Genomic DNA, 13,632 nt, shown 5'->3' on the forward strand with positions numbered 1-13,632 from the left:
CTCTGTTTGTCTAGTTTACCTCGTCGCTTCAAACGGATTAAAAGCTGGAGACTCTCAGTGACGTCATTGATTGCTAGAGTTTATCAGGTAAAGTTCATGTTGTATCTTCTTGTTGTTTTCACTACAGAAGTGTGTTTGTGTTGAGAATGTTACTGCGTCACATATTAACCCACACCGTGGATAAGGACAATAAGCTAAGAAGTTAGCATAGTGTGCTAGCATAGCTGCTACAGCAGTCCTAGCAGATCAAATGTGTGTTGTTGGAATGTGTTGTGGAATTCATGGTCATTGTAGGAGCTTTTACAATAACATGACTGTTGTCAAACAAGTCCATGTTTTACTGAATGAACTGAATAGCAAGGGTAGCCACTAGCCATGGATCACACGACGCTCGTCCGTCCAGAGCGTCATGGCGGATCTTCAACCTGCTTTTTGCTCTTTCTCCATTTACAGCCCGTACATCTACATAAACGTTCACATTTCAATTATAAAGTGCTGACCTCATGGCCACGGATGTCACAATGTACATCGGGTGGGTCTAAGTACCCGTATCTTCCGTAGTGTTGAATAAAAAAGCATTTTAATTCCGATTTGTGGCCATTTTCTTCGAATTTTCTCCATATGCTTTCAACTACGCGACCCTGTCGGTGGGGAGGTGTATTGCACTCTGATCTATTACAACTATATGAGAAAATGGCCGGCGATCAGATTCAAGTGCTTTTTATTGAATGATACGGAAGATACGGGTACTTAGACCCACCCGATGTACATTGTAACATCCGTGGCCATGAGGTCAGCACTTTATAATTGAAATCTGAACGTTTATGTAGATGTACGGGCTGTAACACCAGGTTGACGTTTCATCATGACTGTCAGACAGTCATGTTTCAGGGTTAGGGTAGCTACTAGGCCTAGAATTAAGACACTGCTTCTGTTTCTGCTCCAGATATTGTTCTAATTTCCAGCAGCGACATGATGGAAAATAACCTCTGTGTGGTGTTGGAATGTGTTGTGGAATTCATGGTCATTGTAGAAGATTTTACAATAACATGACTGTTGTGACCTCATTAGGACCTACATTTAAAGGACAACTTTGGTTTTTTACAACCAAGGTTTATATTTTAGCTTGTAATTAAAGTAATTAAAAGATGAGTGTTACATTTTTTTAATTTACTGCTTTCTATAGTTTTAGCAATTTTCGCGATATTTTTTACAGTGTGTGTCTAGTGGGCGGGGGCATTCTGTCCGGTGGTTAAATATGTCTTTTTTTACACAATAACCCAGCGTTTTCTTTATTAGTATTTACAGAAGCTTGTTTCTAGCCCCCAATAACTCACATCTGGCCATCAAAGACCACAGGACCTTTTTTATTGTGTAAAAAAGGCATATTTAGCCACCGGACAGAATGCCCCCGCCCACTGTAAAAAATATCGTGAAAATTGCTAAAACTATAGAAAGCAGTAAATGAAAAAAAAATAACACTCATCTTTTATTTACTTTAATTACAAGCTAAAATATAAACCTTGGTTGTAAAAAAACAAAGTTGTCCTTTAACACATACATTTATTAACATGAGCTGAAGATAGGGATGCTAACCTTCCCGTTAAAATACAACTAAAGCTATTGCAACCACACTTTATTTATTTACTTATTTTAACCACATTAATCCCTGTGTCTGTTCTGGGATGAACATTCAGCAAAAATAGCCGATCTACAAGCTTGTAAACAAGTCCATGTTTGCAATGAACTGAATAGCATGGGCTAGCCATTAGGCCTAGAATGGTTGATATCCCATACAATGCTTCTATTCTAATACAATACACACAACTTCAACATTTCACAGAGAGAAAACATAAAAGTTTGGGTACATGTTCTCTAGATATGAACTCTCCACATCAGATCAGTGGGCTAGGTTCAAAACCGGAGACGATATATAACTTTAAATAAGATCTGCTGTGAACAAATTGAATATAACATAATGAAATGAGGTTCCATGTTTGTCGGTGCCGTTTGAGCAGGACATTTTCGAATATTTTTCACTTTACATGTTTCTTACTCCTTTCTGCACATCGTATCCAAAAAGTAAAGGTTTTCTGCAAGGCTCTCAGATATTTTAACCTTTAGCGCACAATAAAATCTATCCAACAAGTTGAAAAAAGCGTTTAAATAGCTTATCTCCTCAGCCGGTTCCATGTTTTTAAGACATACCGGAAGTTGCGCCCGTAGGGGTGACATTACTGATCCCCTGGTCAAATGTTGAATTGCATCTTCCACCTGATGTAACCAGATGTTATTCATTATCCAACCAGGGGTGGCAGCACCGCTGTGGAAAGGGATGATACTTGCGGGTGGTATTAACACAACGAATAAGAGTAGGAATATTATGGAACCGGCTGAGTAGATAAGCGATTTAAATGCTTTTTTCAACTCGTTGGATAGATTTTATTGCGCGGTAAAAGTTAAAACATCTGAGAGCATTGCAGAAAACCTTTTGGGATTATGACTTTTTGGATACGATGTGCAGAAAGGGATAAGAAACATGGGAAGTGGAGATGTCTGCTCAAACGGCACCGGGCCACGTAGGACCTCATCTCGGAGGGAGAGGTTCTAAATGGGGCTAAATTAAATGCTGTATTCCCATTATTTTACATACTTTGTTATGTTACAGCCTGTGTGGCTGTCTGGCTGTAGTATTTATTTCCTAAAAACATTTGGGGATTTCTGCTTTTCCTTTAAAATGACACATGCACATTGTGGCTGATAATGCTGCTATATCTGAATCATTATACATATATTGTAATATTGTATATTATATTTGACAAAATGACATGCAATCAGAGTGCCTTACTGCAATAGCTACAGTATTTATATGGTACTCTGGGCTTCACATTAACTTGTTGAGACACTTGTCCTTCGCACAAGCAAATGTCCCATTCACTTGTTTTGTGAAAAACACAACAGAAATCAGAGAAAATGTGACTTTTATAAATCCTTTAACATGGAAGATGCCTAGATTTTTTGTTGTTGTGTGATCACCTGATCTCTGGGTGTACTCTTCTTCGGTGGTGCTTGGATGATTCACAGCAGCATTTAGAGCTGACTCAAATAGTTTGGAGCTTCAAAGCTTCGTTCGATGGCATGAGATTTCAACGTGAAAAAAAATAATTAAGACCCTTCCTGTTTTTTTTTTGTTTTACTTTAAAAAAAAAAATCAAAATAGCCGATCTACAAGCCCACAACGCATTGCAGTATGACATGTAGAGAGCATGTAGCTCTGCTCCTCTTCAAAGCCAAGTGATCAGTGTTGCCAGATTTTGGTCTCTGAAATCAAGCCCAAAAGAAGCGACTATAGGCCACATGAACACTTCAAACCTATATACGTGGCTATTTGAAAATAGCCACATAACTTTTAGTGCCCGGACAAGTGAATGGGAAACTTGCTTCTGCCTCAAAAAGTTAATGTCAAGCCTTGCCAGTCTAAAATTAATGTTTTGACTTTCATCTTGAGAAATGTACAGTTAATCATAAGCACAATGATGTATGGGACAACTACAACAATGAGTAGACTTCTCCATATGATACAACGGTGCATAACCAAGAGAGTACTACTTCTCCAACAACGTGCTGCATAATGGAGAGACTGATATAAGCCCCGGTGCGTAACCAAGAGAGTGCTATATATCTCCATAAAACGGTGTGTAACCGAGAGAGTGTTATGCTTCACATGAGCGTCACATTATTGTGGAAATAAAGTTTGACTTGTCCGACGGACAACTAAGATTTGAATCTGCTTGTCTGTAATTGTTAATTACTTGTCAGGAAAAGCGGACAACCGTTAATATTGAGCCCTGTAATAGCATGTAGCGTTTAGTTAACTCATTGACACAACTGTGCAGGGCGTCGCTGAGCGCTGAGTCGCTGTTATTCCAGCGCTTTACGTGCGATCTCACCGCTTCTCATAAACAACATTATTTTATAACTTAGAAATGCCAATTATATTATCTAAATGGGCTATGAAGTTGAACAAAAAAAACGGATGAACATGTGATTGAATGGAATCAGTGTAGAGGGTCCTCTTCTGGAGATGTTTGATACCTCAGTCTCTTTGAAGAGATGGATGGATGAGGGACAGAGTCAGGACACTACATTTTAAATCCTGGCCCCAGAATATTACATAAAGTCCCAGTGGTCTACCATGTATTTTAAGGTTCCTTTCATCATGTTATGATATTTGTAAACCACATTGTTATATTCAAAGTTGTATTAATTATGTCGAACAATAAAATAATACATGATACATATGGGTGCTCCTTAAACTTTAGTGGGTGCTCCTAATTTGTTCTGGTGCTCCTTCATTTTTAAATTGGTAGCAGCAGTTCTACCAAGTTAAACAGTTACATTTGAGCCCTGTCTGTGACACATTCTTTAGAAGTGAGTCTTTGGAAAGTATTTTAAAAGTATCATGAAACTCTTCTAAATGTGATGTTGATTGAACATAAAGCTACCACTGTATTGTTGAAGCTCTTCAGTGATCTTCTCTGTGGTATGTGAGGTTGATGAATGAAAACTAAATGTTTTTTATTCTATTTCCACAGAGCACCACAGGGAGAGATCTACGCTATCAAGAGAGATGGCCTCCAAAAGATCATTAACATGGTCAGAGGAACAGAGAGAGATGGACCAGAGACATGGACTGTTTGATGCGATGCTGCAACCTGTAGTAAAGTTGTACAAGATAGGTATGTACTGTTTTATTAACTGTATGTTTCAACGGACTACTACAGAGCAGTGTTGGGGGTAACGGCGGTAAAACTACAGCCGTTACTGTAACGGAATACTTTTTTGGGTAACGGAGTAACCTAACGCGTTAGATTAGCAATTGGACTAATCCGTTACTAGTTACGTTTTCAAATAAGTAATCCGTTATTCTTTAAAAAGATGTCCATCATTTTGTTGGCACAGATATAAAAAAGAAAACCCTGAGTCATATTTCCTCCTCATTATTTTGCCAACACGGAATACACGTAGGCTACTGAAAGGGGGTGTGTGTGTGTGTGTGTGTGGCTCTGCGCATGTGCAGAAAAGCCATGCGCAGCCCGGCTCTTTCAAGCGAAATGGCAGAGAACGAGAGCTCAGCGTCAGCCTTAACTAATTGGAAGTATAAACATTATTTTGATTTTGTCAAGGGACAAGGATGATAAAAACTATACTGTCAGATGTAAGCTGTGTCCAGGTAACAAGTGCCTGTCTGCTTCGTAGGACTCTACATCCAATTTAAAGAATTGTAGCCAAACCGGGAGAAGTACTGGCAGCGGACGTAGGGGGGTTTTCCGGGCTGAATGGGAAACATGGCCACAGGCTGACTAAATAAGCGATTTAAACGGGTAGTTTCGCTCCCGACCTAAAATATTATGCAGTCGACCAAACCTTAAACATCCGTGCGGTTTGGAATCTACCATTAGTTTTGGGATAGGATGTATACAAAAGGGTAAACAGCGGAGCCTTGGAGGGCGTCCCCCGATCCTGGATGAGAACGACATAGAACCTCATCTCAAAGCTGTATAGCGGAGTGAGAGGTTCTTTATGGAGCTAATTGAGCCCCGGTTCCTGTACACTGATTTTCTGTCCGGTCCTACGTGTAGGCTGGCAATTGTGGCGAATTATATTCGTTAATTGTTAATAAACTAAGAAAGAGCTGTAAAGGGAATATTGTCTATTGTTTATCATTCCTGTTTTTAACCATATAGTTAATTAATAAGGGCCGTAGATAAGGCCACCAATGATGGTGGGCAGCCAGTAATACAATGTAACAAACTTGCGCAACTTAAAATACAATTCATAAATGGGTTTTAATCGTCTGTAACGGAAAAGTATTCTAACAAGTTATTTTTGTCAGGGGGTAATCCAGTAACGTAACGGATTATTTTTTAATGGCAGTAACTTGTAACTTAAAAAGTTGCTTTAAAAAGTACCGTTACCCAACACTGCTACAGAGTTAAGTCTGTATTTACAGAATCAAATGTTTATAGTAGCTGATCTACAAGTTACGTGCTATATAGTATTTTAAAGACAGATCTCTTTAATGTTGCTTAAGGTTTTTAATAACCAACAGCAAAGAGTTGCAAAGTAGGCAGTGTTATTGTATGAAGTGTCCCCGGTAGTACATTGATAAAATTTGCCTCAGCAATAGAACAACTAAAAAGCTAATAACAAAAAAGATAGGCAGTCAGCACTTGTGTTAAGGGTTAGGGAAGTCGAGAAAGCCACTGAAATCTACAATTAATGTACACTCACTTATCATCGCTCCAAGTGCCTTGGGGAGCCTCCTCTCTACTCACTCTGTGCTCCCCCTAAAGCAAATGAACATTTGTTATGTGAACCATTTCTGATTCATGCTGGAGTGCAGAGGAGGCACACGTTGAGGAATTGGAATTTGGCTGTTGAGTTGCTCTCCCCTGATGCTCTCCCTCCTCTCTCCTCCTTCTAGACCTCACTCTACATCCTGTGTGTAAAGAGGAGGTTTCCTCTGAACAGCAGGAGAGGAGCCCCAGTCTGGTCCAGGTGAAACTAGAACCTCCACAGACTAAAGATGAGCAGGAGGAGATGCCTCTAAGCTCAGGGGAGGCTGCAGGGTCATCATTGAGATTATTGGCAGTGAAAAGCGAAGATGATGATGAAAACAGAGAGACAGAGCCTCAAGCCAGCACCTCAACTGAACACATGACATTACAAGCATCACAACCAACTAGTGATGACCACCTCATCTCTTCACACTGTTCTGAATCTGATACTGATGACAGTGATAACTGGGGTAACGAGTCAGTTGTAAACACACTGGAATCACACAAGATGCAACATGTGGAAGGACAAAGATTGTCTTTGAGCAACAAGCTGTCCCAGAACCCGAAATCATTAAAGCAAAAGCCATCCGCGAGGAGTCAGACAGGAAGGAAACAATTAAGTTGTGACCAGTGTGGGACAATGTTCAACAGAAAAGATCATCTCAAACTTCACCAGAGAATACATACTGGAAAGAAGCCATACCACTGTGACCAGTGTGGGAAATGGTTCAGCCAGAGCAGTAATCTCAAACTACACCAGAGAATTCATACAGGAGAGAAGCCCTACCCCTGTGACCAGTGTGGGAAAGGGTTCAGCCGGAGCAGTACTCTCAAAGATCACCAAAGAATTCATACAGGAGAAAAGCCTTACCACTGTGACCAGTGTGGGAAACGGTTCAGCCAGGGCAGTGCTCTCAAAACTCACCAGAGAATTCATGCAGGAGAGAAGCCCTACCACTGTGACCAGTGTGGGAAGGGGTTCAGCATACCCAGTAATCTCAAACGTCACCAGATAATACATACAGGAGAGAAGCCCTACCACTGTGACCAGTGTGGGGAACGGTTCCGCAAAAGCAGTCATCTCAAAATTCATCAGATACTACATACAGGTGAGAAGCCCTACCACTGTGACCAGTGTGGGAAATGGTTCAGCTATAACAGTCATCTCAAAGTGCACCAGAGAATTCATACAGGAGAGAAGCCCTACCACTGTGACCAGTGTGGGAAACGGTTCAGCCAGAACGGTGATCTTAAAAAACACCAGAGAATTCATACAGGAGAAAAGCCTTACCACTGTCACCAGTGTGGGGAACGATTCAGCCAGGGCAGTGCTCTCAAAACTCACCAGAGAATTCATGCAGGAGAGAAGCCCTACCACTGTGACCAGTGTGGGGAACGGTTCAGTTGGAGCGGTACTCTCAAAGTTCACCAGAGAATTCATACAGGAGAGAAGCCTTACCACTGTGAACAGTGTGGGAAAGGGTTCAACCGGAGCGGTCATCTCAAACGTCACCAGATAATTCATACAGGAGAGAAGCCTTACCACTGTCACCAGTGTGGGAAACGGTTCAACCGGAGCAGTCATCTCAAACTTCACCAGAGAACTCATACAGGAGACAAGCCCTACCACTGTGACCAGTGTGGGAAAGCGTACGGACATCAGAGTACCTTAAATAAACACATTCAAAGAATTCACACTGAATTGAAGCCTTTGAGTTGCGAATAGTGCGAGAATGGTTTTAACCAACATGGTTTAAAGTCTCCTCAGCACATCTATAGAGGATTTGCTGTTGTCACATTGTGAATTATTTCATGGACACTCCTTGTCAAGAAGACACATTTAGTGGTTACACTTCCTCCCTTTGAAGACATTAACACATTCATTGCCAGGTATAAATTAATTCATCAGCCACTGCCAGCGGTTTTACCTTATTTTGAATCTTTTTGACGATCCACATGTTTTCTTTTTCAACCCTGATGTAAACAAACAATGTCTCGGTGGAAGGACAAGTCTCTCTTTTTTCCTCTGGAACAACATCGTAACCACGATTGTCCGTACTTTAGGTAACGGCAGTTACATATGGCTCATCTTGGCATCATGTCAGCCAAGATGGCAAACACCGGTTTGGCTCGCAAAACGTCGCGGCAAACTTTTAAGGTATTCAGGCGCTTTTACACGGATAAAGCAACAAAATTGTTAGGGGAACCATGGGCAACAACAACAGCACCCTCGTGGATTGCGATCTGATTTTTAATATCATGTGTAGGTTTTCTCCAGTTACGGCATCTCATGCTAAACAACAACAAGCTGAGAGAAAGCCTCTACTTAAAAGCGGAGAGAAGCCAATTCCTACTGTTCTCTGGGCTGTAGGAAAACGGACACGCAAGGACTCCTTCAAAAAGGGAAACATCTCGCTCCTATAGAGGCTTGGCCCAGGTTGCTGTGATTCTCCTGTTAGCGGGCGACGTGGAACGGAACCCGGGGCCACAACCAACAACTCTGTCACCCCCAGCACAGGCCAATGTGGCTAGCAGGCTACAGCTTGGCTCCATTTACCTCCTTCGTTATTCCCATGGCTCATCATCCTTCCCGGTATTCTATCTGATGGCAGGAACCCGTTCCAGGCAGCGTCAAACACAACGAGACGTTCCAGAGCGCCAGTACACTGTCTGACGGCAGGATCCCCGTGTCCGGGAGGACAACGGCTGTGCTCCAGGCGGAGTCAAACACGGCAGACAGCGAGTCGTTCCAGAGCGCCGCTACACTGTCTGATGGTCGGACACAGAAAACTGTATTGTCAAAATAAGAATATTGCATTGTTTAAAAATGAATATTGCATTGTCTGAAAATGCATATTGCATCGTTTAAATATTAATATTGCATTGTCTAAATATGATCTAAATATGAATACTACATTGTCTAAATATGATCTAAATATGAATATTACATTGTCTAAATATGATCTAAATATGAATATTACATTGTCTAAATATGATCTAAATATGAATATTACATTGTCTAAATATTATCTCAAAATGAATATTGCATTATTTAAAGGTAGGGTAAGTGATATTTTTGGGTTAAAACAAAAAGCATTTTGTTAAAAGGTTAAATCACTATATTCTGATAGTAATCATTGCTATAGAGTGTTTGTTCAGTAACAGATGTCTCCCTGTCTCTCCAGCTCTTTAATAAACTGAAAATACATTTTTCGGTAGGAGTCAAAATCTCAGCCGATCAGGAGAAAGTACCAATTTTTAAGTGTTCCAGTTCCAATTTCGCCTGCTCATTTCTTAGTGTCATCACTTCCAATTTCACTTGTTTAATTTGTATCCTGATTGAGTTCTCTATCCTGGTTGGATAAAATTGGAAATGAAACTGAAACAAAAATGTATTTTCCGTTTTATAAAGAGCTGTAGAGACAAGGAGACTCCTTTTACTGAACAAACACTCTATAGCAATGAGTACTATCACAATATAGAGCTATTTAACACTTATTTTACCAAAGAAAATCACTTGCCCTACCTTTAAATATGTACATTGCATTGTCCACACTCGGGTGGCACAGTTAGTCTATGAGCCAGACAAGATTTCAATATCAAATGAGTGGGCAAAACATACCTATATTAAATTGTGGCACCGGCATCGGATGGCAAATCTCTTGAATGTCCTATGTTTACTGGTGCTTGATCCCTAGACTCCAACCTGCTTCCGGTCACCTAATCCACACAGATTAAGACATTAAACCTGAGGTGGTGAGTCTTTATTTTTTTGCGTTTTGGCTACCACCCTGCCACCAAAATGTGGAATGCCCTGTCACCATCCATTTAACTTTACTGCATGGTGACAGACATTCCACATCAAAAGGAGGAGTCATTATCTGCCACCGTTTTTCCTTTATTCTCCTTTGTTGTTGTTGATGACATGTATTATAATTTGTTTATGCTATGTTGATGAATTGAATACATAGGACCACAATGAACCTTTTAGCCTTAAAGGGATAGTTCACCCCCAAAAAATATTTGTTTCTATCAATGCATAGGAGTAGATGGAGCCAGATGTTTAGAAGAGGTAGCTATTCATACAAATGTATCTTGAGTAATGAGTAATTTCTATAAATTAGATGAATATGTACTTGCCCCGACACTATTGCAGTAATTGAGGTTTGAATACATTTTCACAACACCTTTTCATAGGTGTTGGCTTCATGTTAATTTAACCACTTAAACTGTCCATACATAGTAAACTTGACCTTTCACTCTGTACTTAGTCAAAACATAATCATCAAGTATTATGCTTATACTAGGAGGAAGAATTTTTTCAAAAAAGTGTACAGAAATTGTTAAAATTATGTTTTTATGTGGACACGCCTCCAGTTCATTAAGTATACCTGGTACTCACCTTAGCACCTCCTCCACCACCTTAGCACCACCCACCTGTCCTAGTCCCTCCTCCTCCTCCTCATGCCCACACCTGTTGAGTTATGATAATGAGGGGGAGGGTATGTTTTTACTATGTCACTAAAGCGCTGTTTTTCTATTGGCACGTTTGACCCTCAAGGTTTCAGCCTCCAGGTAGAAACTCAAAATATTCAGAGAAGATATAAAGCACCATAAAAACACCACCAGGGGCCATAATGAAGTTCTATCAACCTCATAGACACATGAAAAACAAGTGCAAAACCATGGCACCACCTCTTTAACAATGTCGTACTCTGTTAAAAAGTAATTTTACCAAACTGGAGAGATATAACTGGGGAGATATACCTTTGACCTTAAAAAAAACACTCTGCCCCACGTTTTGATCACAAATAAATCCAATAAAAAAAATTACCTTTTGATAATGACTTGAATAGCTGTGCCCTCCATTCTGCCTTGATTGAATTGCCACAGCTCTGGTTGCATACCTTTGCACAATGTGTAAGCAAAGGCCACAGCAAGACCCCATAGTTGCGTCCATTTGTTGGACGCAACTAAGCTGGCTGCAGAATAGTGGTGGGAAAAAAAGTTCATTTCAGTTTACGGCAATGATTCGTTCAAATAATTCGTTCGCGTTCTCGTTCGGTAGTGCTATTTTCTAGTGTTCAAAATGTACTTGAGTAAAAGTACAAAAGTATTGGCATCAAAATAAATACTTAAAGTACCAAAAGTATAAGGACTAACATATTTGAACATAGCCGATCTACAAGCTCACAGCGCATCGCAATGCGTTGTGAGCTTGTAGATCGGCTATTTTCAAATAGCCTAGGTATAAAATAGGGGCTAAAGTGGTTCATGTATGTTTTATAATGTGTGTAAAACACCATCGCGGTCGCGCGTGAACGTAACGGTTTCAGAAAGTGAACGAGCTCGCTCACGTTCATGGCAAATGAACTAGTTATTTTGAACGAATCGATCATGAACGACACATCACTACTGTAGAACATCCAAATGGGAGGACTTTGGGCTGACCAGCCAGGACAGTGCCTGTTTAGCTGCATTGTCCACTCCTCCAAGTAGGCTGTCATAATAGTGTCATATAGACAACTAGCTGGTCTTCTCCACAGAATAAGTTACTGACTGTAAACCCAGTGTGATTTTTCGAACATTCAAGAACTGAATGAACTTGCCATTGGGAGTTATAGCCTGGCATTGGACAGACCGATAACGTGGATTCACTCTCACATTCCTCCCCGGTATCAGTCTGGACTTCGGCCCATAGGGAGCGAGTATGAGAAATCAGAAAATGATTTTAATGCTTTTCACTGTTGTACGGAAAGCAGTTGAAACGTAGTCACTGATTGGCCCGATCATTTTCTGATTTCTCATACTCGCTCCCTATTGGCCGAAGTCCAGACTGATACCGGGGAGGAGCGTGAGAGTGGATCCACGTTATCAGACTGTCTATATGTGATATGTTATAGAATTTCCTTTTTCTTTCTTGTGAATTTTGCAATGTGATGTTGTCACAAAATCCCAAATCACACCTGGACTTGTCTCGTAGCACACTGTTAGAGAACCTCTGTCTTAATGGAGCAGACAGTAGAACTAAAGCTCCTATGAGCCACAGGAGTAATTAACCTTACCTTATAATGTGAGTTAGAGTCGTTGTCGTCAGGGATGTAGTGCTCGCTTCACTTCACACACCACCACAGAGTTCCACCAGTCTGTTTGAGCAGGAGCATGCACATGCACCGGTGTGCACGTGTGTGTGTGTGCACATGCACGTGTGTGCACGTGTGTGTGTGTGTGTGTGTGTGCACATGCACTGGTGTGCACGTGTGTGTGTGTGTGTGTGTGTTATAGCAATATTATTGATAATAATATTCCATTCGGATGAAGTTGTAGCTCATTTATTAGGAAGAGTTTCAGCAGAGAGACAGCATACAGCAACACTGAGAAGCAGGGCTCCAGCCCTGCTCCAAGCAGCCCATCCGGGCACCCGCCCCTAAACACCCATATTACACAGTCTTTATACCCCACATTGTACCAAAGATACTATCCTAGTCATATAAGGTATGTACTAATTATAATAGAGACGCATACACAGTTAAAGATGCTCTCCTAAATGGTCATAGAAAGTCTGGACTAAAGATAAGATCGACACAAACATAGCTACACACATACAATTACTTGCTGACACAGATAATAGCATGGAGGATCCAGATCAGCTGTTAGATTGACAGCTGTAGCTGAGTTGACTAAAGACCCCTGCTGTGAGTTTAACCCTCCTTGGTTCAGATAGAGTTAGATAGTACATAAGAACAGGTTGGCATTCTCAAAATAACCATTAGAGTGTGTGTGCACATGCACCGGTGTGCACGTGTGTGCCCACAAGACTGCCTTCCCATACTACAGTTTAGTTTTATTTTAGTTTTTTCGCACAATAAGAACAGTAAATAATGCAGCAATAATTTAAATACACAGAAATACGTGCAGGTGAGAAAGTGTGGAATTATCCATGATTATGATGTGGGTGGAGTGTTTTATTGACATGTACCTACTTATGTGGCCTTCTAGCGCCATCCCGTCCCGTGGTGAATGACCGTTTGTTCAGCTAATTGTGGGAGGAATGACGGAGAAATGACGTACTTCCGGTTTCACGTGATTTATTATTATATACTTTCATTAGATTTAGGTAGATTAGCGGCTTAATACGCGCATAGAAAGTATTATCCTAGTGGTGGGGTGATTTTTGTATTTACTATCTAATTTTCTGATGGGTATTTAGCTATTTGTTATGCCTGCCATCGTGACCCAGTGTACTGCGCATGTGTCGGTTTCTCTAGCACCGGGGTTATTCACATTAGTA

General features: G+C 40.8%; 1 protein-coding gene across 1 annotated transcript; it reads left to right on the top strand.

The window, feature by feature from the left end:
* LOC311051653 (uncharacterized protein) lies at nt 1-10,065 on the top strand (the record flags this gene model as incomplete). Its single annotated transcript, XM_084066237.1, has 5 exons — nt 1-87; nt 4,596-4,739; nt 6,488-7,278; nt 8,954-9,116; nt 10,040-10,065. Exons 2-5 carry the CDS (start codon nt 4,631-4,633, stop codon nt 10,063-10,065), a joined length of 1,089 nt encoding a protein of 362 aa, XP_083922363.1. The 5' UTR covers nt 1-87; nt 4,596-4,630.
* Nucleotides 10,066-13,632: the final 3,567 nt, after the last annotated feature.

This window comes from Gymnoscopelus microlampas (genome assembly GCF_963454915.1).
Source record: "Gymnoscopelus microlampas genome assembly, chromosome: 9".
In the NCBI taxonomy this organism is placed as follows: domain Eukaryota; kingdom Metazoa; phylum Chordata; class Actinopteri; order Myctophiformes; family Myctophidae; genus Gymnoscopelus; species Gymnoscopelus microlampas.